The 27,022-nt window shown below is 44.4% G+C and overlaps 1 protein-coding gene across 5 annotated transcripts; it reads left to right on the top strand.

Annotated features, from left to right (window-relative positions):
- Positions 1 to 8,821: 8,821 nt before the first annotated feature.
- On the top strand, positions 8,822 to 24,415 carry LOC124013606 (transmembrane protein 184C-like). 5 transcript variants are annotated; one of them, XM_046327925.1, is made up of 13 exons: positions 8,822 to 9,275; positions 9,894 to 10,043; positions 10,593 to 10,759; positions 11,196 to 11,232; positions 12,010 to 12,215; positions 13,747 to 13,821; positions 13,951 to 14,044; positions 16,816 to 16,928; positions 18,168 to 18,267; positions 18,387 to 18,558; positions 21,658 to 21,732; positions 23,333 to 23,640; positions 23,686 to 24,415. In XM_046327925.1, exons 2-13 carry the CDS (start codon positions 9,927 to 9,929, stop codon positions 23,794 to 23,796), a joined length of 1,575 nt encoding a protein of 524 aa, XP_046183881.1. In that variant the 5' UTR covers positions 8,822 to 9,275; positions 9,894 to 9,926; the 3' UTR covers positions 23,797 to 24,415. The 5 variants fall into 5 exon arrangements, with proteins under 5 accessions (XP_046183881.1, XP_046183880.1, XP_046183878.1 ...); XM_046327924.1 differs by having other exon boundaries at positions 8,834 to 9,275; positions 23,333 to 23,685; positions 23,731 to 24,415; XM_046327922.1 differs by having other exon boundaries at positions 8,835 to 9,275; positions 23,333 to 24,415.
- The last annotated feature ends 2,607 nt before the right edge of the window (positions 24,416 to 27,022 follow it).

Raw genomic sequence — 27,022 nt, 5'->3', positions numbered from 1 at the left:
TTATTATACCAGGAGAGAGAGAGACTAGTTTAACACTTATTATACCAGGAGAGAGAGACTAGTTTAACACTTATTATACCAGGAGAGAGAGACTAGTTTAACACTTATTATACCAGGAGAGAGAGACTAGTTTAACACTTATTATACCAGGAGAGAGAGAGAGACTAGTTTAACACTTATTATACCAGGAGAGAGAGACTAGTTTAACACTTATTATACCAGGAGAGAGAGAGAGACTAGTTTAACACTTATTATACCAGGAGAGAGAGACTAGTTTAACACTTATTATACCAGGAGAGAGAGACTAGTTTAACACTTATTATACCAGGAGAGAGAAGACTAGTTTAACACTTATTATACCAGGAGAGAGAGACTAGTTTAACACTTATTATACCAGGAGAGAGAGACTAGTTTAACACTTATTATACCAGGAGAGAGAGACTAGTTTAACACTTATTATACCAGGAGAGAGAGAGAGAGACTAGTTTAACACTTATTATACCAGGAGAGAGAGACTAGTTTAACACTTATTATACCAGGAGAGAGAGAGAGACTAGTTTAACACTTATTATACCAGGAGAGAGAGACTAGTTTAACACTTATTATACCAGGAGAGAGAGACTAGTTTAACACTTATTTTACCAGGGGAGAGAGACTAGTTTAACACTTATTATACCAGGAGAGAGAGACTAGTTTAACACTTATTATACCAGGAGAGAGAGAGACTAGTTTAACACTTATTATACCAGGAGAGAGAGAGACTAGTTTAACACTTATTATACTAGGAGAGCGAGAGACTAGTTTAACACTTATTAAACCAGGAGAGAGAGACTAGTTTAACACTTATTATACCAGGAGAGAGAGACTAGTTTAACACTTATTATACCAGGAGAGAGAGACTAGTTTAACACTTATTATACCAGGAGAGAGAGAGAGAGACTAGTTTAACACTTATTATACCAGGGGAGAGAGACTAGTTTAACACTTATTATACCAGGAGAGAGAGAGAGACTAGTTTAACACTTATTATACCAGGAGAGAGAGACTAGTTTAACACTTATTATACCAGGAGAGAGAGACTAGTTTAACACTTATTATACCAGGAGAGAGAGAGAGACTAGTTTAACACTTATTATACCAGGGGAGAGAGACTAGTTTAACACTTATTATACCAGGAGAGAGAGAGACTAGTTTAACACTTATTATACCAGGGGAGAGAGAGACTAGTTTAACACCTATTTTACCAGGAAAGAGAGACTAGTTTAACACTTATTATACCAGGGGAGAGAGACTAGTTTAACACTTATTATACCAGGGGAGAGAGAGAGACTAGTTTAACACATATTATACCAGGAGAGAGAGAGAGAGACTAGTTTAACACTTATTATACCAGGAGAGAGAGACTAGTTTAACACGTATTATACCAGGGGAGAGAGAGAGAGACTAGTTTAACACTTATTATACCAGGGGAGAGAGAGAGAGACTAGTTTAACACTTATTATACCAGGAGAGAGAGAGAGAGACTAGTTTAACACTTATTTTACCAGGAGAGAGAGACTAGTTTAACACTTATTATACCAGGAGAGAGAGAGAGACTAGTTTAACACTTATTATACCAGGAGAGAGAGAGACTAGTTTAACACTTATTATACCAGGAGAGAGAGAGAGACTAGTTTAACACTTATTATACCAGGAGAGAGAGAGAGACTAGTTTAACACTTATTATACCAGGAGAGAGAGACTAGTTTAACACTTATTATACCAGGAGAGAGAGAGAGACTAGTTTAACACTTATTATACCAGGAGAGAGAGACTAGTTTAACACTTATTATACCAGGGGAGAGAGAGACTAGTTTAACACTTATTATACCAGGAGAGAGAGACTAGTTTAACACTTATTATACCAGGAGAGAGAGACTAGTTTAACACTTATTATACCAGGAGAGAGAGAGACTAGTTTAACACTTATTATACCAGGAGAGAGAGACTAGTTTAACACTTATTATACCAGGAGAGAGAGCGAGAGACTAGTTTAACACTTATTATACCAGGGGAGAGAGAGAGACTAGTTTAAAAGGAAGTCATTGTTCCCAGTTAGACAGTTGTCTTCCGTCAACATCGTCTTATTTATGTCTTGTGTTACACCATTTTCCCTCATCTCTAAACTCTATAACCACTGTATATTTGTCATGTCTTTGAAATAAAAACAACAGCTTATAATTGTTACGCGTATGTTTTGCTATTGCCATGATTGACACCCAGGGGGTGTCCTAGTAGTACACAGATTAGTATACAGACCCACACCACAGTGAACTAGTACTATACTCTACTATATACTATACTACACCAGTACAGAACAGACCCACTCCACAGTGAACTAGTGCTATACTCTACTATATACTATACTACACCAGTACAGAACAGACCCACACCATAGTGAACTAGTGCTATACTCTACTATATACTATACTACACCAGTACAGAACAGATCCACTCCACAGTGAACTAGTGCTATACTCTACTATATACTATACTACACCAGTACAGAACAGACCCACTCCACAGTGATCTAGTGCTATACTCTACTATATACTATACTACACCAGTACAGAACAGACCCACTCCACAGTGAACTAGTGCTATACTCTACTATATACTATACTACACCAGTACAGAACAGACCCACTCCACAGTGAACTAGTGCTATACTCTACTATATACTATACTACACCAGTACAGAACAGACCCACTCCACACTGAACTAGTGCTATACTCTACTATATACTATACTACACCAGTACAGAACAGACCCACTCCACAGTGAACTAGTGCTATACTCTACTATATACTATACTACACCAGTACAGAACAGACCCACACCACAGTGAACTAGTGCTATACTCTACTATATACTATACTACACCAGTACAGAACAGACCCACACCACAGTGAACTAGTGCTATACTCTATTATATACTATACTACACCAGTACAGAACAGACCCACACCACAGTGAACTAGTGCTATACTCTACTATATACTATACTACACCAGTACAGAACAGACCCACTCCACAGTGATCTAGTGCTATACTCTACTATATACTATACTACACCAGTACAGAACAGACCCACACCACAGTGAACTAGTACTACACTGTACTGATGTTATACCAAGCTATCTAATCCTGGGTTTATTAGTATCTATTACTGATGTTATACCAAGCTATCTAATCCTGGGTTTATTAGTATCTATTACTGATGTTATACCAAGCTATCTAATCCTGGGTTTATTAGTATCTATTACTGATGTTATACCAAGCTAGCTAATCCTGGGTTTATTAGTATCTATTACTGATGTTATACCAAGCTATCTAATCCTGGGTTTATTAGTATCTATTACTGATGTTATACCAAGCTATCTAATCCTGGGGTTATTAGTATCTATTACTGATGTTATACCAAGCTATCTAATCCTGGGGTTATTAGTATCTATTACTGATGTTATATCAAGCTATCTAATCCTGGGTTTATTAGTATCTATTACTGATGTTATACCAAGCTATCTAATCCTGGGTTTATTAGTATCTATTACTGATGTTATATCAAGCTATCTAATCCTGGGTTTATTAGTATCTATTACTGATGTTATACCAAGCTATCTAATCCTGGGTTTATTAGTATCTATTACTGATGTTATACCAAGCTATCTAATCCTGGGTTTATTAGTATCTATTACTGATGTTATACCAAGCTATCTAATCCTGGGTTTATTAGTATCTATTACTGATGTTATATCAAGCTAGCTAATCCTGGGTTTATTATTATTATTATTATTAAATTCCAAATGGGCCAGTTAACCTGTTCACTGTTCAGATATAAATATATGATATAGAACAGAAGTGCCTCTGACATGTAGAATAAGGAATCATGTCAGCTCTATTCATGATATTTCTATCTGCTGAATACAGACACACTGGTCCATGGTTACAGACAGAGTTTTCCCCCTCCGCATCCCAAATGGGACCCTATCCCCTATATAGTGCACTTTATAGTGAATAGATGACCATTTTGGATGTGAACTTCATGTTTTCAAGCCCTAAATAAAGACATCCCCAGATCTATGTCCTTCAACCATGGTTAGGTAAGAAACAGAAGACAAAATAAGTGTTAGAAACAGTCAGTAAATGATAGATTATCCACACCATACAGACCACACCATACAGACCACACCATACAGACCACACCATACACACCACACCATACACACCACACCATACACACCACACCATACACACCACACCATACAGACCACACCATACACACCACACCATACACACCACACCATACACACCACACCATACACACCACACCATACAGACCACACCATACACACCACACCATACAGACCACACCATACAGACCACACCATACACACCACAGCTATACACACCACACCATACACAACACACCATACAGACCACACCATACAGACCACACCATACAGACCACACCATACACACCATACACCACCACACCACACATACAGACCACACCATACACACCACAGACATACACACCACACCATACACACCACACCATACAGACCACACCATACACACCACACCATACACACCACACCATACACACCACACCATACACACCACAGCTATACACACCACAGCTATACACACCACACCATACACACCACACCATACAGACCACACCATACAGACCACACCATACACACCACAGCTATACACACCACACCATACAGACCACACCATACAGACCACACCATACACACCACAGCTATACACACCACACCATACACACCACAGCTATACACACCACACCATACACACCATACACACCATACCATAAACACCACACCATACACACCACACCATACACACCACACACACCACACCAAACACACCACACCATACACACCACACCATACACACCATACACACCATACCAAACACACCACACCATACACACCATACACACCACACCATTCACACCATACCATACACACCATACACACCACACCATACACACCACACCAAACACACCATACCAAACACACCACACCATAAACACCATACACACCACACCAAACACACCATACCAAACACACCACACCATACAAACCATACACATCACACCATACACACCACACCATACCAAACACACACACACATACACACCATACCAAACACACCACCACCATACACACCACACCATACACACCATACACACCCATACACCATACCAAAATGTCCAACACTATACCACACCATACACACCACACCATACACACCACACCATACACACCATACCAAACACACCACACCATACACACCATACACCACACCATACACACCACACCATACACACCACACACACCACACCATACACACCATACACACCATACACACCACACCATACACACCACACCATACACACCACACCATACACACCATACACACCACACCATACACACCATACACACCATACACACCACACCATACACACCACACCATACACACCACACACACCACACCATACACACCATACACACCACACCATACACACCACACACACCACACCAAACACACCACACCATACACACCACACCATACACACCACACCATACACACCATACACACCATACACACCATACCAAACACACCACACCATACACACCATACACACCACACCATTCACACCATACCATACACACCATACACACCACACCATACACACCACACCAAACACACCATACCAAACACACCACACCATAAACACCATACACACCACACCAAACACACCATACCAAACACACCACACCATACAAACCATACACATCACACCATACACACCATACCAAACACACCACACCATACACACCATACCAAACACACCACACCATACACACCACACCATACACACCACACCATACACACCATACACACCACACCATACCATACCCACACCATACACACCACACCATACACACCACACCATACACACCATACACACCACACCATACACACACCATACACACCACACCATACACACCACACCATACACACCATACACACCACACCATACACACCACACCATACACACCATACACACCATACACACCACACACCATAAACACCACACCATACACACCACACCATACACACCATACACACCACACCATACACACCACACCATAAACACCACACCATACACACCATACACACCAGACCATACACACCAGACCATACACACCATACACACCATAAACACCATACACACCATACACACCACACCATACACACCACACCATAAACACCACACCATACACACCATACACACCAGACCATACACACCATACACACCATAAACACCACACCACACCATACACACCACACCAAATGTCCACACCATACACACCACACCGAATGTCCACACCATACAAACACACCAAATGTCCACACCATACACACCACACCGAATGTCCACACCATACACACCACACCAAATGTCCACACCATACACACCACACGGAATGTCCACACCATACACACCACACACAAATGTCCACACCATACACACCACAACAAATGTCCACACCATACACACACACCACACCATACACCATACACACCACACCAAATGTCCACACCATACACACCACACCAAATGTCCAACACCATACACACCACACCAAATGTCCAACACCATACACACCACACAAAATGTCCAACACCATACACACCACACCATACACACCACACCAAATGTCCACACCATACACACCACACCATACACACCACACCAAATGTCCAACACCATACACACCACACCAAATGTCCAACACCATACACACCACACCAAATGTCCAACACCATACACACCACACCATACACACCACACCAAATGTCCAACACCACACACACCACACAAAATGTCCAACACCATACACACCACACCATACACACCACACCATACACACCACATTAACCATCTGCTAAATGGCATATATTATTATTATTATTATACACACCACACCATACACACCATACACACCATACACACCACACCATACACACCACATTAAGCGTCTGCTAAATGGCATATATTATTATTATTATTATACACACCATACCATACACACCATACACACCACACCATACACACCACACCATAAACACCACACCACACACACCATATACACCACACCATAAACACCACACCAAATGTCCAACACCATACACACCACACCAAATGTCCAACACCATACACACCACACCAAATGTCCAACACCATACACACCACACCAAATGTCCAACACCATACACACCACACAAAATGTCCAACACTATACACCACACCATACACCACACCATACACACCACACCAAATGTCCAACACCATACACACCACACCAAATGTCCAACACCATACACACCATAAACACCAAATGTCCAACACCATACACACCACACCAAATGTCCAACACCATACACACCACACAAATGTCCAACACCATACACCACACCAAATGTCACACCATACACACCACCACCACACCATACACACCATACACACCACACCATACACACCACACCAAATGTCCACACCATACACACCACACCACACCGAATGTCCACACCATACACACCACACCAAATGTCCACACACAACACACCACACCACACCATAAACACCACACCACACACACCATACACACCACACCATACACACCACACCAAATGTCCAACACCATACACACCACACCAAATGTCCAACACCATACACACCACACCAAATGTCCAACACCATACACACCACACAAAATGTCCAACACCATACACCACACCAAATGTCCAACACCATACACACCACACCAAATGTCCACACCATACACACCACACCAAATGTCCACACCATGAGAAAGTTTAAAATTAACAGACTCATTTAATCAACATGAATAGCAAGGCAGACTAATTTATTCAATATGATTTTCAGGTCAAGTCTCACTTTTCAGATCAAGTCTTATAAACTATGAGGTGTGTTAACAGACTCATTTAATCAACATGAATAGCAAGGCAGACTAATTTATTCAATATGATTTTCAGGTGTGTGTGTGTGATGTCTTATAAACTATGAGGTGTGTGTGTGTGTGTGTGTGTGTGTGTGTGTGTGTGTGTGTGTGTGTGTGTGTGTGTGTGTGTGTGTGTGTGTGTGTGTGTGTGTGTGTGTGTGTGTGTGTGTGTGTGTGTGTGTGTGTGTGTGTGTGTGTGTGTTGTACAGAACACATGTTGTAATGTTCCTTCTCTCCAACTCTTGATGCAGTACTGACTTCGGTACAAATAATTGTATTTTTCCTTTGAAATACAAGGTGCACTTGATTTAGTGTCCAGGGCATTGATGTACCTTACTGTGGTGGTTTGTGTCTGGGAAGTACACAGAGGCAGAGCACACGTTCCCCCCCCCCCCCCAGTCACCGATGAGGTCACAACCAGGGTTACCTAGGAGACGGGACGGACGTTAGACGTGATGGCGTCACAGCCTGATTATGGACTAACAGAACAGAGTGAGGGAGAGATGAGAGAGAGAGTGTGACGAAAGAGGGGTACAGAGAGAGGGAAGCTCCGTAGTGACATCTAGCGGCCATGGATAAACACTAGAGCATTTTATTTCCCGTACCCATAATAAACGATGCCAATGTCCAGCAGGTCGGTTCTATTAACTGGGGTGGGGGTGGAAACACAGTAGTGTGAGGGATTGATTTATAAAATGATCCGCTAGTGTTGTTTTGTTTTTCACGTCCACTCCCTGCTCACATAGGAGGTAACTGAACTGACCACCTGACCTAATGATGCCGTAAGGATGGTAGCTCTGGTCCACGACGTTACTGCGCATTCCTCCACCACTAAGCTAGAGTAATGCCTGATGTCCACCAGATGCATGTGCGTTTTGTTTTGCTGGATGTCTAGCCCGCATTTTCCGTACAATTAATTTGAAAATGAATGACTTCCGCCGTATCGCAAAGAGTTTGATGCGTCCAGTGGACGTGAGGCGTAACAGGCAGTTAACGCCCTGGACCAGAGCTATTAGGATCGCTATAACGGGTTGTTGCAACGTGGGCGTCAACATGGAACCACACGCGCTATTATTTGACACCGATGTCCATTTCCGTTCCATGTCGCGACCAAATCGTCTCGGGACGCGGTAATCGGTTTATTCTCTGGTTTTCGTCTATCTTCAGAGGTGGGTGAATCTAGACGAACATATTAGAAGCTCTTGTGAATTTAAATGGATGAAACGCAACGTTGCTTGGCTACAACGCAGGGACAGATAATGTCTATTCAGAAAAGCTGAGGTTATTCATGATTTTGGGCAAAGACAATGTTACAGCAATAACGGAAGGATGCTTGTCAGGCCCTAGAGGTTTATCACTGTAGCCACGGGAGTTCAGGCTATTGGCGTCATCATTTCTGTTATTTTGTCAACAACTACTATTGACATGCAGTGATAGTAGCCTGTAGGTTACTGTAGGTTAGTGGCACAGTGTTGTGTTTAGGAAACAGCTTAGATATAGCCTGTAGGTTAGTGACACAGTGTTGTGTTTAGAAAACAGCTTAGATATAGCCTGTAGGTTAGTGACACAGTGTTGTGTTTAGAAAACAGCTTAGATATAGCCTGTAGGTTAGTGGCACAGTGTTGTGTTTAGAAAACAGCTTAGATATAGCCTGTAGGTTAGTGACACAGTGTTGTGTTTAGAAAACAGCTTAGATATAGCCTGTAGGTTAGTGGCACAGTGTTGTGTTTAGGAAACAGCTACAGTAGATAGCCAACACCCACCCATCTCATAACATAACCCTACAGAAGCGAACTAAACGGAACGAACCGAACGTAATCATGCCCTGTACGTGTGGGAACTGGAGACGGTGGATCCGACCTCTCGTGGTCTGCCTCTACGTAGCTCTGCTACTCGTGGTTCTGCCGCTGTGTGTCTGGGAACTACAGAAGTCTGAGGTGAGACAGGACAAGTCGAACATCTGCCTTTCATATAATTAGCAACTATTGCTCTCACATCTGTTAAAGTCTATAAAGTCACACCTGTCAACGCTGTTGTGTTATTCTACTCGGCTTTGGTGTTATTGTATAGCCTGATCATGTTTGACTGTACAGATGGATCAAAACTGCTGTTGTTGCACTGTTGTGTTCATTTATAAATGCTATCTCCAAGTAAAGCCTGTTTATGTAGTTAAACTCAGTCTGTGTTTCAGGTGGGGAGCCACAGTAAAGCCTGGTTCTGTGTTTCAGGTGGGGACCCACAGTAAAGCCTGGTTCTGTGTTTCAGGTGGGGACCCACAGTAAAGCCTGGTTCTGTGTTTCAGGTGGGGAGCCACAGTAAAGCCTGGTTCTGTGTTTTAGGTGGGGAGCCACAGTAAAGCCTGGTTCTGTGTTTCAGGTGGGGAGCCACAGTAAAGCCTGGTTCTGTGTTTCAGGTGGGGAGCCACAGTAAAGCCTGGTTCTGTGTTTCAGGTGGGGACCACAGTAAAGCCTGGTTCTGTGTTTCAGGTGGGGACCACAGTAAAGCCTGGTTCTGTGTTTCAGGTGGGGACCCACAGTAAAGCCTGGTTCATAGCTGGAGTGTTTGTGTTCATGACCATCCCCATCTCTCTGTGGGGCATCCTGCAACACCTGGTACACTACACACAGCCTGAGCTACAGAAACCCATTATCAGGTAGGAACACACCTGGTACACTACACACAGCCTGAGCTACAGAAACCCATTATCAGGTAGGAACACACCTGGTACACTACACACAGCCTGAGCTACAGAAACCCATTATCAGGTAGGAACACACCTGGTACACTACACACAGCCTGAGCTACAGAAACCCATTATCAGGTAGGAACACACCTGGTACACTACACACAGCCTGAGCTACAGAAACCCATTATCAGGTAGGAACACACCTGGTACACTACACACAGCCTGAGCTACAGAAACCCATTATCAGGTAGGAACACACCTGGTACACTACACACAGCCTGAGCTACAGAAACCCATTATCAGGTAGGAACACACCTGGAATCAAATCCCTTAATAAGGTAAAAAGTATTTGTAAATGGTAGGAGACCAGATACCACTGATCTTCTCTGTTGTGTGTTTACAGGATCCTGTGGATGGTACCCATCTACAGTGTGGACAGTGTAAGGGGACACTTACATTAACATTTGATTATAGTAATACTGTTATAACACATCAATCTGGTTGAAGACCTATCACTGCAGAAGAGAGCTATGGAACACTAGACTAGAACACAGAGAGCTATGGAACACTAGACTAGAACACAGAGAGCTATGGAACACTAGACTAGAACACAGAGAGCTATGGAACACTAGACTAGAACACAGAGAGCTATGGAACACTAGACTAGAACACAGAGAGCTATGGAACACTAGACTAGAACACAGAGAACTATGGAACACTAGACTAGAACACAGAACACTAGACTAGAACACTGAGTCAGACATTCCATTGGTTTATAAGGAATGGCTGAACATTCTAAGTTCCATTGAGACCTCCGTATCTCTATGGTAACAGGATTAATTGAGGACGGTGTGGTGTTGTCACAAGGCTGGGCTGCTCAAATGGCAGAGTCAACACACACACACACACACACACACACACACACACACACACACACACACACACACACACACACACACACACACACACACACACACACACACACACAGACCATTTCTTTACATTGGTCACTCCATCAATCAATATGTGCTGGTTGAAAATAATGGACACATTTTCATATGGTCGTTCCTCATCTATCAATTAAACTGCCTTTCTCCCCCCCCTCTCCTTCTCTCTCCCCACCCCCTCCCCACTCCCCCTCCTCCCCCCTCCTTCTCCCCCTCCTCTCTCTCCCCTCCTCCTCTCCCCCCCCTCTTCTCCCCCCCCTTCTTCTATAGTGGATCGCGCTGCGCTACCCCAGAATAGCCATCTACGTAGACACGTGTAGAGAGTGTTACGAGGCCTACGTCATTTACAACTTCCTCATCTTCCTGTTAAACTACCTCTCTAACCAGTATCCCAGTTTGGTGTTGATGCTAGAGGTTCAGGAACAACAGAAACACCTGCCACCTCTATGCTGCTGTCCACCATGGGCAATGGGAGAGTAAGGGAGGGAGGCAGGGAGGGTGGGTGGGGAGGGAGGGAGGGATGGTCTGTGGGGAGGGATGGTCTGTGGGGAGGGAGGGAGGGTGGGTGGGGAGGGGGGAGGGGGGAGGGAGGGGGTGGGAGGGTGGGGGGGAGGGAGGGAGGGAGGAGAGAGAGGGTGGGGAGGGAGGGAGGGAGGGGGGGAGGGAGGAGAGAGAGAGGGTGGGGAGGGAGGGAGAGAGAGGGTGGGGAGGGAGGAGAGAGGGAGGAGAGAGAGAGAGGGGGGAGGGTGGGGAGGGGGGAGGGAGAGAGGGGAGGGAGGAGAGAGGGACAGAGGGAGGGGAGAGAGGTTGGGAGGAGAGAGGGAGGGAGGAGGGAGGGACAGAGGGAGGTTGGAGGAGAGCAGGGAGAGATGGATGAACATGAATACAATGTCTTGATTGATGAATGTGACTGATTGATGGTTGGTTGGTTGTGATTGGTTGATGGTTGTGATTGGTTGATGGTTGTGATTGGTTGATGGTTGTGATTGATTGGTTGATGGTTGTGATTGATTGGCTGTTGGTTGTGATTGATTGGCTGATGGTTGTGATTGATTGGTTGATTGATTGGCTGATGGTTGTGATTGGTTGATGGTTGTGATTGGTTGATGGTTGTGATTGATTGTGATTGGTTGTGATTGATTGCTGATGGTTGTGGCTGATGCATGTGACTGATGGTTGGTTGTGATTGATTGGCTGATGGTTGTGATTGATTGGCTGATGGTTGTGATTGATTGGCTGATGGTTGTGATTGATTGGCTGATGGTTGTGATTGATTGGCTGATGGTTGTGACTGATGGTTGGTTGTGATTGATTGGCTGATGGTTGTGATTGGTTGTGATTGGCTGATGGTTGTGATTGATTGGCTGATGGTTGTGATTGATTGGCTGATGGTTGTGATTGATTGGCTGATGGTTGTGATTGATTGATGGTTGTGATTGATTGGTTGATGGTTGTGATTGATTGGCTGATGGTTGTGATTGATTGGCTGATGGTTGTGATTGGTTGATGGTTGTGATTGGTTGATGGTTGTGATTGATTGGCTGATGGTTGTGATTGGCTGATGGTTGTGATTGATTGGCTGATGGTTGTGATTGATTGACTGATGGTTGTGATTGATTGACTGATTGATTGACTGATGGTTGTGATTGGTTGACTGATGGTTGTGATTGGTTGACTGATGGTTGTGATTGGTTGACTGATGGTTGTGATTGGTTGGCTGATGGTTGTGGTTGATTGGCTGATGGTTGTGGTTGATTGACTGATGGTTGTCTGATGGTTGTGATTGGTTGTCTGATGGTTGTGATTGGTTGATGGTTGTGATTGGTTGTCTGATGGTTGTGATTGGTTGACTGATGGTTGTGATTGGTTGACTGATGGTTGTGATTGGTTGACTGATGGTTGTGATTGGTTGATGGTTGTGATTGATTGACTGATGGTTGTGATTGGTTGTCTGATGGTTGTGATTGGTTGTCTGATGGTTGTGATTGGTTGTCTCTCCTCGGTCAGGGTGTTGTTATTCCGCTGTAAGCTGGGGGTTCTACAGTACACCGTCGTCAGGCCCCTAACTACAGTGATAGCACTGTAAGTACAGCACTAACCAAGTAGTATATTATACATTACAAAATACATAAATACAGAATAGGAAAGTTTGAGCAGGTTATAATATTTTTCTGATCCCCTCTCCTTCTCCCCCCCCCTCTCTCTCTGTAGTGTCTGTCAGTTGTGTGGTGTGTATGACGAGGGAAACTTCAGCAACAGGAATGCCTGGACCTACCTGGTCATAGTCAACAATATCTCTCAACTGGTGAGAACTCACACACCTGGTCCTAGTCAACAATATCTCTCAACTGGTGAGAACTCACACACCTGGTCCTAGTCAACAATATCTCTCAACTGGTGAGAACTCACACACCTGGTCCTAACCTGGTCCTAGTCAACAATATATCTCAACTGGTGAGAACTCACACACCTGATCCTAACCTGGTCCTAGTCAACAATATCTCTCAACTGGTGAGAACTCACACACCTGGTCCTAGTCAACAATATATCTCAACTGGTGAGAACTCACACACCTGGTCCTAGTCAACAATATCTCTCAACTGGTTAGAACTCACACACCTGGTCCTAACCTGGTCCTAGTCAACGATATCTCTCAACTGGTGAGAACTCACACACCTGGTCCTAACCTGGTCCTAGTCAACGATATCTCTCAACTGGTGAGAACTCACACACCTGGTCCTAACCTGGTCCTAGTCAACAATATCTCTCAACTGGTGAGAACTCACACACCTGGTCTTAACCTGGTCCAAGTCAACGATATCTCTCAACTGGTGAGAACTCACACACCTGGTCCTAGTCAACAATATCTCTCAACTGGTGAGAACTCACACACCTGGTCCTAACCTGGTCCTAGTCAACGATATCTCTCATCTGGTGAGAACTCACACACCTGGTCCTAACCTGGTCCTAGTCAACAATATCTCTCAACTGGTGAGAACTCACACATCTGGTCCTAACCTGGTCCTAGTCAACGATATCTCTCATCTGGTGAGAACTCACCCACCTGGACTTTCCACTAGTCAGTATCTGATTCTCTACCCTCATGCATTTAACAGCTTTGGAATGTAGCCTCCAACTGCACTGTCCTCAGAGGGCATTTTGGCCTCTACCACAATTTACTCCGAATTACACACAGTGCTCAGTTGACTTGTGTTATCCTCTCTGTCTCTCTGTCTCTCTGTCTCTCTGTCTCTGTCTGTCTGTCTGTCTCTGTCTGTCTGTCTGTCTGTCTGTCTGTCTGTCTGTCTCTCTGTCTCTCTCTCTCTCTCTCTCTCTCTCTCTCTCTCTCTCTCTCTCTCTCTCTCTCTCTCTCTCTCTCTCTCTCTCTCTCTCTCTCTCTCTCTCTCTCTCTCTCTCTCTCTCTCTCTCTCTATTCAAGGCGCTTTATTGGCATTGTAAACACATGTTTACATTGTCAAAGCAAGTGAAGTAGATTCATATATAGGGAAATCAACAATAAAACATTTATAGTAAACATTACACTCACAAACGTTCCAAAAGAATAAAGACATTTCAAATGTCATATTACACTACCGGTCAAAAGTTTTAGAAAACTGACTCATTCCAGGGTTTTCCTTTATTTTTTTTACTATTTTCTACATTGTAGAATAATAGTGAAGACATCAAAACTATGAAATAACACATATGGAATCATGTAGTAACCAAAAAAGTGTTAAACAAATCCAAATATATTTGAGATTCTTCAAATAGCCAATTCTAAATCAATTACAGACAGTGTCACCAGAAAAGCACCCCCACACCATCACACCTCCTCCGTGCTTACACAATACACATACGCAGATCATCCGTTCACCCACAACGGCGGTTGGAACCAAAAATCTCCAATTTGAACTCCAGACCAAGGACATATTTCCACCGGTCTAATGTCCATTGCTCGTGTTTCTTTGCCCAAGCAAGTCTCTTCTTATTGGTGTCCTTCAGTAGTGGTTTGTTTGCAGTAATTCAACCATGAAGGCCTGATTCACACAGTCTCCTCTGAACAGTTGATGTTGAGATGTGTCTGTTACTTGAACTCTGTGAAGCATTTATTTGGGATGAAATTTCTGAGGCTGGTAACTCTAATGAAATTATCCTCTGCAGCAGAGGTAACTCTGGATCTTGGTCCTCATGAGAGCCAGTTTCATCATAGTGCTTGATGGTTTTTGCGACTGTACTTGAAGAAACTTTTAAAAGTTCTTGAAATGTTTCGTATTGACTGACCTTCATGTCTTAAAGTAATGATGGACTGTCGTTTCTCTTTGCTTATTTGAGCTGTTCTTACCATAATATGGACTTGGTAATTTACCAAATAGCCCTATCTTCTGTACACACCCCTACCTTGTCACAACACAACTGATTGGCTCAAACGCATTTAGAAGGCAAGAAATTCCACAAATTAACTTTTAAGAAGGCACACCTGTTAATTGAAATGCAGAGTGTGCAAACCTCATGAAGCTGGTTGAGAGAATGCCAAGAGTGTGTTGTAAGTCGCTCTGGATAAGAGCGTCTGCTAAATGACTTAAATGTAAAGTAAATGTGTAAACCTCATGAAGCTGGTTTAGAGAACGCCAAGAATGTGTAAAGCTGTCATCAAGGTAAAGGGTGGCTACTTTGAAGAATCTCAAATATAAAATATGTTTAGATTGGTTTAACACTTTTTTGGTTACTACATGATTCCATACAAGAAAAGCCCTTGAATGAGTAGGTTTAAAATAAATCTTTGACCGGTAGTGTATGTCTATATACGGTGATGTAAAATCACTGTGGTATTTCACCCAGTAGATATGGGAGTTTATCAAAATTGGATTTGTTTTCAAATTTTTTGTGGATCTGTGTAATCTGAGGGAAATATGTCTCTCTAATATGGTCATACATTGGGCAGGAGGTTAGGAAGTGCAGCTCAGTTTCCACCTCATTTTGTGGGCAGTGAGCACATAGGCAGACATGGCTCTCAAGAGAAGACAGGCTTTCTCAATAGCAAGGCTATGCTTACTGTCTTTCTCTCTCTGTCTCCAGTTTGCCATGTATTGTCTGGTGCTGCTGTATAAAGCCTTGAAGGATGAACTGAGTCAGATTAGACCCGTTGGGAAGTTCCTCTGTGTTAAAATGGTCGTCTTCGTCTCGTTCTGGTAAGAGATTTTTAGAGAATCAAGAATGTCTAGTAGAACACATGTTTTTTTCTGACTGTTGCTTAGCATTGTGTGAGTGCCTAGTTACCACAAACAAAAGGAGGAAGTCAACAATTCCCCTCACTCTCCCCCACCCCCTCCCTCTTTCCATCTCTCCATTCTCTTTGTCTCTTTCTCTCGCTCTCTCTCCTCCATCTCTTTCCTCTTCCCCATCCCTCTTTCCATCTCTCCACTCTCTTTGTCTCTTTCTCTCCCTCTCTTTCTCTCCCCCACCCCCTCCCTCTTTCCATCTCTCCACTCTCTTTGTCTCTTTCTCTCACTTTCTCTTTCTCTCCCTCACTCTCTCTTCCCCACCCCCTCCCTCTTTCCATCTCTCCACTCTGTCTCTTTCTCTCACTTTCTCTTTCTCTCCCTCGCTCTCTCTTCCCCACCCCCTCCCTCTTTCCATCTCTCCATTATCTGTCTCTCTTCCCTCCCTCACTCTCTTTCTCTCTCCCTCGTCTCTCTCTTCCCCACCCCTCTCCCTCTTTCCATCTCTCCACTCTGTCTCTTTCTCTCTTTCTCTTCTCTCCCTTCTCTCTCTTTCCATCTCTCCACTCTGCTCTCTCTCACTTTCCCCACCCCTCCCCCACCCCTCTTTCCATCTCTCCACTCTGTCTCTTTCTCTCACCCCCTCCCTTTTCCATCTCTCCATTATCTGTCTCTCTCCCTCCCTCACTCTCTTTCTCTCCCTCGCTCTCTCTTCCCCACCCCCTCCCTCTTTCCATCTCTCCACTCTGTCTCTTTCCCTCCCTCACTCTCTCTTTCTCTCCCTCGCTCATCTCTCTCTCTTTCCCTCCCTCACTCTCTCTTTCTCTCCACCCCTCCCTCTTTCCATCTCTCCACTCTGTCTCTTTCCCTCCCTCACTCTCTCTCTCTCTCCCTCGCTTCTCTCCCTCACTCTCTTTCTCTCCCTCGCTCTCTTTCCCCACCCCTCCCTCTTTCCATCTCTCCATTATCTGTCTCTCTCCCTCTCACTCTCTTCCCCACCCCTCCCTCTTTCCATCTCTCCACTCTGTCTCTTTCCCTCCCTCACTCTCTCTTTCTCCCTCGCTCTCTCTTCCCCACCCCCTCCCTCTTTCCATCTCTCCATTATCTGTCTGTCTCTTTCCCCACCCCTCCCTCTTTCCATCTCTCCACTCTGTCTCTTTCCCTCCCTCACTCTCTCTTTCACTCTCTCTTTCTCTCCCATCCTTCCAGGCAGGCAGTGTTGATAGCTATACTGGTGAAAGTCGGAGTGATCTCTGATAAACACACCTGGGACTGGGACAGTGTTGAGGCTGTAGCCACCGGACTACAGGTACACACACACCTAACCCTCCCACACCCCAACAATACATCTGTGTAGAGATGTTTCTAGCAGCTATAGCCCACCACTACAGCTATAAACCCACCTCTCTCTCTCCCTCCCTACTCAAGGACTTTATCATCTGTGTAGAGATGTTTCTAGCAGCTATAGCCCACCACTACAGCTTTACCTATAAACCGTACATACTGGAGGCAGAGGAGGGAAGCTGTTTTGACTCCTTCATGGCCATGTGGGACGTGTCTGACATCAGAGCAGACATCTCAGAGCAGGTCCAACACGTAGGTGAGTAGGGCGGGGTCACAGGATGCTAAACTATGTTCAATATTAGCTCAATGTTACCCAACAGCAATGGATAGATGCTAACTAAACATTAGCTCAATGTTACCCAACTGCAATGGATAGACGCTAACTAAACATTAGCTCAATGTTACCCAACAGCATAATATAATAATATATATAATAATATATGCCATTTAGCAGACGCTTTTATCCAAAGCGACTTACAGTCATGTGTGCATACATTCTACGTATGGGTGGTCCCGGGAATCGAACCCACTACCCTGGCGTTACAAGCGCCATGCTCTACCAACTGAGCTACAGAAGGACCACAGCAATGGAGAGACGCTAACTAAACATTAGCTCAATGTTACCCAACAGCAATGGATAGATGCTAACTAAACATTAGCTCAATGTTACCCAACAGCAATGGAGAGACGCTAACTAAACATTAGCTCAATGTTACCCAACAACAATGGATATACAGTGCCTTGCAAAAGTATTCGGCCCCCTTGAACTTTGCGACCTTTTGCCACATTTCAGGCTTCAAACATAAAGATATAAAACTGTATTTTTTTGTGAAGAATCAACAACAAGTGGGACACAATCATGAAGTGGAATGACATTTATTGGATATTTCAAACTTTTTTAACGAATCAAAAACTGAAAAATTGGGCGTGCAAAATTATTCTGCACCCTTAAATTAATACTTTGTAGCGCCACCTTTTGCTGCGATTACAGCTGTAAGTCGCTTGGGGTATGTCTCTATCAGTTTTGCACATCGAGAGACTGAATTTTTTTCCCATTCCTCCTTGCAAAACAGCTCGAGCTCAGTGAGGTTGGATGGAGAGCATTTGTGAACAGCAGTTTTCAGTTTTTTTCCACAGATTCTCGATTGGATTCAGGTCTGGACTTTGACTTGGCCATTCTAACACCTGGATATGTTTATTTTTGAACCATTCCATTGTAGATTTTGCTTTATGTTTTGGATCATTGTCTTGTTGGAAGACAAATCTCCATCCCAGTCTCAGGTCTTTTGCAGACTCCATTCTTCCAGAATGGTCCTGTATTTGGCTCCATCCATCTTCCCATCAATTTTAACCATCTTCCCTGTCCCTGCTGAAGAAAAGCAGGCCCAAACCATGATGCTGCCACCACCATGTTTGACAGTGGGGATGGTGTGTTCAGGGTGATGAGCTGTGTTGCTTTTACGCCAAACATAACGTTTTGCATTGTTGCCAAAAAGTTCAATTTTGGTTTCTTCTGACCAGAGCACCTTCTTCCACATGTTTGGTGTGTCTCCCAGGTGGCTTGTGGCAAACTTTAAACGACACTTTTTATGGATATCTTTAAGAAATGTCTTTCTTCTTGCCACTCTTCCATAAAGGCCAGATTTGTGCAATATACGACTGATTGTTGTCCTATGGACAGAGTCTCCCACCTCAGCTGTAGATCTCTGCAGTTCATCCAGAGTGATCATGGGCCTCTTGGCTGCATCTCTGATCAGTCTTCTCCTTGTATGAGCTGAAAGTTTAGAGGGACGGCCAGGTCTTGGTAGATTTGCAGTGGTCTGATACTCCTTCCATTTCAATATTATCGCTTGCACAGTGCTCCTTGGGATGTTTAAAGCTTGGGAAATCTTTTTGTATCCAAATCCGGCTTTAAACTTCTTCACAACAGTATCTCGGACCTGCCTGGTGTGTTCCTTGTTCTTCATGATGCTCTCTGCGCTTTTAACGGACCTCTGAGACTATCACAGTGCAGGTGCATTTATACGGAGACTTGATTACACACAGGTGGATTGTATTTATCATCATTAGTCATTTAGGTCAACATTGGATCATTCAGAGATCCTCACTGAACTTCTGGAGAGAGTTTGCTGCACTGAAAGTAAAGGGGCTGAATAATTTTGCACGCCCAATTTTTCAGTTTTTGATTTGTTAAAAAAGTTTGAAATATCCAATAAATGTCGTTCCACTTCATGATTGTGTCCCACTTGTTGTTGATTAATAAGTGGTAAATGCATTTCTCTCTGTCACACCTCGCAGGGCAAAACAGAGAACTGACTTGTTCCTGACAAATATATTATAATATACTCTTGACAGAAGTAGTTCCTGCTTCCGAGCCGGCCTATCAGAGTAGAGACTGGGCGTGGTTTAAACTCACTCAGCCTATCGTTGATTGTTGGCGCCCGAGCTGGTCCCAGCCCCCTAAGCGCTTCAGCAGTCAGTCGTTGGAGTTGTGTAGAATTATCAGACAGTTATCAGGCACCTGGCTCCTGTTATCTAACAAAATACCATTTGTTCTCTCAACACTACGTTCTGAATGTGCCCCCCCAACTCATTGCACAGGTCCTGTCTTCATGTTATTCTGTATTTTTCCATTATGAGAAAGGCCCATGGCCCTGAAACTGTTAACAATGTCTCAAGTCAGCTATGTTGCATAACACATACATACATCCACACAAGCCAACAGCAGACAATATTCAATCACATATATGGTAACGGGCTATAACACAACACAGAATCCTCATAATTTTCTAACTAAACATTAGCTCAATGTTACCCAACAGCAATGGATAGACGCTAACTAAACATTAGCTCAATGTTACCCAACAAGAATGGATAGATGCTAACAAAACTTTAGCTCAATGTTACCCAACAGCAATGGATAGATGCTAACTAAACTTTAGCTCAATGTTACCCAACAGCAATGGATATATGCTAACTAAACGTTAGCGCAATGTTACCCAATGGATAGATGCTAACTAAACATTAGCTCAATGTTACGCAATGGCAATGGATATGCTAACTAAATGTTAGCTCAATGTTACTCCAATGTCAAATGAATGTTGCTGTCAAGGTTGATCTGTACTTCAACAGCACCTGTCTGGGTTGACCTGTGTGCACTCTCTTTGTGTGTGTATTCTGTGTGTGTGTGTGTGTGTGTGTGTGTGTGTGTGTGTGTGTGTGTGTGTGTGTGTGTGTGTGTGTGTGTGTGTGTGTGTGTGTGTGTGTGTGTGTGTGTGTGTGTGTGTGTGTGTGTGTGTGGCTACCACTAACCTGGTCCTGTCCCTGCGTAGTAACACCTCCCCTCCCCACTCAGGTCGGACGGTCCTGGGCAGACCCAATAAGATGTACTTTGGCTCCACCAGCCGTCCTCAACACACTGAACACACAGGTCTGTCTGGCCGTCCTGGACACACAGGTCTGTCTGGCCGTCCTGAACACAGGTCTGTCTGGCCGTCCTGAACACACAGGTCTGCCTGGCCGTCCTGAACACACAGGTCTGCCTGGCCGTCCTGAACACACAGGTCTGCCTGGCCGTCCTGAACACACAGGTCTGCCTGGCCGTCCTGAACACACAGGTCTGCCTGGCCGTCCTGAACACACAGGTCTGCCTGGCCGTCCTGAACACACAGGTCTGCCTGGCCGTCCTGGCACAGGTCTGCCTGGCCGTCCTGAACACACAGGTCTGCCTGGCCGTCCTGAACACACAGGTCTGTCTGGCCGTCCTGAACACACTGAACACACAGGTCTGTCTGGCCGTCCTGAACACACAGGTCTGCCTGGCCGTCCTGAACACACAGGTCTGCCTGGCCGTCCTGAAAACACAGGTCTGCCTGGCCGTCCTGAACACACAGGTCTGCCTGGCCGTCCTGAACACACAGGTCTGTCTGGCCGTCCTGAACACACAGGTCTCTCTGGCCGTCCTGAACACACAGGTCTCTCTGGCCGTCCTGAACACACAGGTCTGTCTGGCCGTCCAGAACGTCCTGAACACACAGGTCTGTCTGGCCTGTCCTGAACACACAGGTCTGTCTGGCCGGTCTGTCTGGCCGTCCTGAACACACAGGTCTGTCTGGCCGTCCTGAACACACAGGTCTGTCTGGCCGTCCTGAACACACAGGTCTGTCTGGCCGTCCTGAACACACAGGTCTGTCTGGCCGTCCTGAACACACAGGTCTGTCTGGCCGTCCTGAACACACAGGTCTGTCTGGCCGTCCTGAACACACACACAGGTCTGTCTGGCCGTCCTGAACACACAGGTCCTGTCTGGCCGTCCTGAACACACAGGTCTGTCTGGCCGTCCTGAACACACAGGTCTGTCTGGCCGTCCTGAACACACAGGTCTGTCTGGCCGTCCTGAACACACAGGTCTGTCTGGCCGTCCTGAACACACAGGTCTGTCTGGCCGTCCTGAACACACAGGTCTGTCTGGCCGTCGTGAACACACAGGTCTCTCTGGCCGTCGTGAACACACAGGTCTCTCTGGCCGTCGTGAACACACAGGTCTGTCTGGCCGTCGTGAACACACAGGTCTGTCTGGCCGTCCTGAACACACAGGTCTCTCTGGCCGTCCTGAACACACAGGTCTCTCTGGCCGTCGTGAACACACAGGTCTCTCTGGCCGTCGTGAACACACAGGTCTGTCTGGCCGTCCTGAACACACAGGTCTGTCTGGCCGTCGTGAACACACAGGTCTCTCTGGCCGTCGTGAACACACAGGTCTCTCTGGCCGTCGTGAACACACAGGTCTCTCTGGCCGTCGTGAACACACAGGTCTCTCTGGCCGTCGTGAACACACTGGTATTTCTGATCTGTTATATTTACATTATTAGTCAGTTTATTTATTTTGTAATATTTTATGCACTGAGGTTTTCATCTCGTAATGAAAAGTGCTTTTTTTTTGTAATACATTATTTCTTCATTTTATTTGAACGTTTAAAACATTTTATGCATTTTGAGATTATCTTGTAATACATTATTATTATTATTAGGTCTCCTGTCGGCTGCGTCCCAGGGAGGGTCAGAGCAAGACATCATCGTCGCGGAAACCGTCTCCGTCCCCGCCTCCCCTCTGTCGGGTCACTACCAGGGGCTAGGCCACACCCCAAAGCCATACTCTTACTCCGCCCCCTCCGGGTTCATTTCTTCTGATTGGGATGAGGACAGCGAGGAGAAACAATCGGAGACCGGTGCAGGGGTTTCGCACCCTGGTGACATCGCTGGCGACACCCCCACCGCCGACATCACTGCGAGGGGTGACTTCATTCGTGACATCTCAGATGGCGACGCACCTAGTGACATCAGTGCTGACGTCACTCGTGACACTGGCCACGCCCTCATTGACATCAGTGCTGACGTCACTCGTGACACTGGCCACGCCCTCATTGACATCAGTGGCGAAGTCCCCGGTGAAATGAGTGGTGACATTACGAGTAACATTACTTTTTGCACGTAGGAGGGGTGTTACTGGTCCAGAGTGTGTTCCTTCCTGTCTCGTGACTCCTCCCCTTCACCCTGACTGGCTGAGACACGCTGGCTTACTCTAAACCAATGTTTTTAAAGGGGCAGTGGACACAATTCAGAAAGAAGGGTTTAACCAGTCAAGGAGAGTTTGGACCCATGTTGGTGTTGTATTTGCCATAACAATAGATTCATTATAAATAACTTTATAAATGATGTTTATAAAACACTAATGTCAAGTTTGGCAAAATAATGTGATATAATTGTTTTCGTTACTATAATTACTATTGTTTTAATATTTTGTAATTAATCATTTTTGGATAACAATGCTATTTTATTGACCGTATTTTGTCATTATCCGTTTTATTAATTAATTTAATATATATTAATACATACAACAATTCAATTCAATATATATATATATATATATATATATAATAGACTGAACTACAGCTAATCATTATTACAGGCATGTTACTGAAGACAATACACAGCCTCTTCACGCCATAGCAGACCACCATGCTTCTATTCAGCAGTAGGATGCCATTGACTTGTCAGCTGATTCATTCAACGACCTTCTTCTGTTGTCTTGGTAATAAAACCATTATAAAATGTCATGGTGTCAGCTTGTCAGTCAGTATGGTGTTTACAACTTCCCACAGTAGAATATCATGGTGTCAGCTTGTCTGAATGGTGTTTACAACAAAACCATTATAAAATGTCATGGTGTCAGCTTGTCAGTCAGTATGGTGTTTACAACTTCCCACAGTAGAATATCATGGTGTCAGCTTGTCTGAATGGTGTTTACAACTTCTTTGATCGATAAATCGACATATTCCCAAGCAACTGGGAGAGACTGAGCGGTCAGTTATATACATACAGCGAACCAATCAGCTGGCAAAGCGGCGCGGCGACATGAATCCAACAAGGAGGAAAAGGAGCAACTTGGAGAACCAGAGTAGTGACCAGCTGGAGGAGACCCAGGAAAACATCGCTAAAATGCTTTCAATGCTCACCACAACAAACCGTTACAATCGGTTGTTAAAAACGTAGATTAGTTTACGTCAGACACACACAGTGCGCATGAATGAACAAGACAACAAAATTAACCTTTTGGAAACAAACTTCGCACCAGCAAGAAAACATGATGAGACGAAACAACAAGCTAATGGAAGATTAGGAAAAAAGGCAACCTGGTCTCAGAGCATTTCGCATTGTTCTGTACGTAAATGAGAGACACTCTTTTAATATGATATGTTATGTTTGGTATGGTTACATAAGACATATGGTTACTTAAGGCAAAAATTAAAGTTGGATGGTTGGGTGTGTGTATAACATGAACTTCTAGCAACCCAAAGGTTGAGAGTTTGAATCTCATCACGGACAACTTGAGCATTTTAGCTAATTAGCAACATTTCAACTACTTATTATCTACTTTGCATGTTAGATAACTGGGTTGGCGCCCCTCGGGTTCGTGCCGTGGCGGAGATCTTTGTGGGCTATACTCGGCCTTGTCTCAGGATGGTAAGTTGGTGGTTGAAGATATCCCTCTACTGGTGTGGGGGCTGTACTTTGGAAAAGTGGGTGGGGTTATATGCATCCTGTTTGGCCCTGTCCGGGGGTATCATCGGATGGGGCCACAGTGTCTCCTGACCCCTCCTGTCTCAGCCTCCAGTATTTATGCTGCAGTAGTTTATGTGTCGGGGGGCTATGGTCAGTTTGTTATATCTGGAGTACTTCTCCTGTCTTATCCGGTGTCCTGTGTGAATTTAAGTATGCTCTCTCTAATTCTCTTTCTTTCTCTCTCGGAGGACCTGAGCCCTAGGACCATGCCTCAGGACTACCTGGCATGATGACTCCGTGTTGTCCCCAGTCCACCTGGCCGTGCTGCTGCTCCAGTTTCAACTGTTCTGCCTGCGGCTATGGAAACCTGACCTGTTCACTGTGATTACTATTATTCGACCATGCTGGTCATTTATGAACATTTGAACATCTTGGCCATGTTCTGTTATAATTTCCACCCGGCACAGCCAGAAGAGGACTGGCCACCCCACATAGCCTGGTTCCTCTCTAGGTTTCTTCCTAGGTTTTGGCCTTTCTAGGGAGTTTTTCCTAGCTACCATGCTTCTACACCTGCATTGCTTGCTGTTTGGGGTTTTAGGCTGGGTTTCTGTACAGCACTTTGAGATATCAGCTGATGTACGAAGGGCTATATAAATACATTTGATTTGATTTGAGATACCCCTTCACCTAACCATAACCTTAACCCTTTTAACTAACCCCTTCACTTAACCCCAACCCTTTAATCTAACTCCTAAACATAATCCTAATGCCTAGCTAACGTTAGCGAGCTAGCTAACGTTCGCCTCCAAACTAGAATTCATAATATGTCATACATTTTGAAACATTCGTAGCATATACGTTACATCATACAAAATGGACGATGTAAATCCACAAATTAATACAGTTGAAGTCGGAAGTTTACAGACACCTGTTGTTTACAGACAATAGTTTTCACTATTTTCACTATTCCTGACATTTAATCCGAGTAAAAAAAAAAATATCCCTGTCTTAGGTCAGTTAGGATCACCACTTTATTTAAAAATGTGAAATGTCTAAATAATAGTAGAGCATCTTCACAAGGTCCTTTGCTGTTGTTCTGGGATTGATTTGCACTTTTCGCACCAAGGTACGTTCATCTCTAGGAGACAGAACGCGTCTCCTTCCTGAGCAGTATGACAGCTGCTTGGTCCCATGGTGTTTATACTTGCGTACTATTGTTTGTACAGATGAACTTGGTACATTCAGGCGTTTTGGAAATTGCTCCCAAGGATGAACCAGACTTGTGGAGGTCTACAATTTTGTTTCTGATGTCTTGGCTGATTTCTTTTGATTTTCCCATGATGTCAAGCAAAGAGGCACTGAGTTTGAAGGTAGGCCTTGAAATACATCCACAGGTACACCTCCAATTGACTCAAATGATGTCAATTAGCCTAACAGAAGACGTAATTTTCTGGAATTTTCGGAGCTGTTTAAAGGCACAGTCAACTTAGTGTATGTAAACCTCTGACCCACTGGAATTATGATACAGTGAATTATAAGTGTTCTTCTCTAGGAAGTAACGATAGAAGTAACTGATGCCACATGGCTCCATGGAAACTGAAAAGATAATTCAAAAGGGTGAATATAGCATTTACACTACCGGTCAAAAGTATTAGATT

The sequence above is a fragment of the Oncorhynchus gorbuscha genome, linkage group LG25, assembly GCF_021184085.1.
Source record: "Oncorhynchus gorbuscha isolate QuinsamMale2020 ecotype Even-year linkage group LG25, OgorEven_v1.0, whole genome shotgun sequence".
Taxonomy (NCBI): domain Eukaryota; kingdom Metazoa; phylum Chordata; class Actinopteri; order Salmoniformes; family Salmonidae; genus Oncorhynchus; species Oncorhynchus gorbuscha.
This window is presented reverse-complemented; position numbering and strand designations above follow the sequence as displayed.

Excerpts from the sequence above, each read along its gene's own strand:
- LOC124013606 (XM_046327922.1), top strand. The coding sequence starts at position 9,927 with ATGCCCTGTACGTGTGGGAACTGGAGACGGTGGATCCGACCTCTCGTG. Across the intron at positions 18,268-18,386 it reads CTGTAGCCACCGGACTACAG|GACTTTATCATCTGTGTAGA; the intron begins GTACACACACAC and ends TCCCTACTCAAG. Across the intron at positions 18,559-21,657 it reads AGAGCAGGTCCAACACGTAG|GTCGGACGGTCCTGGGCAGA; the intron begins GTGAGTAGGGCG and ends CTCCCCACTCAG.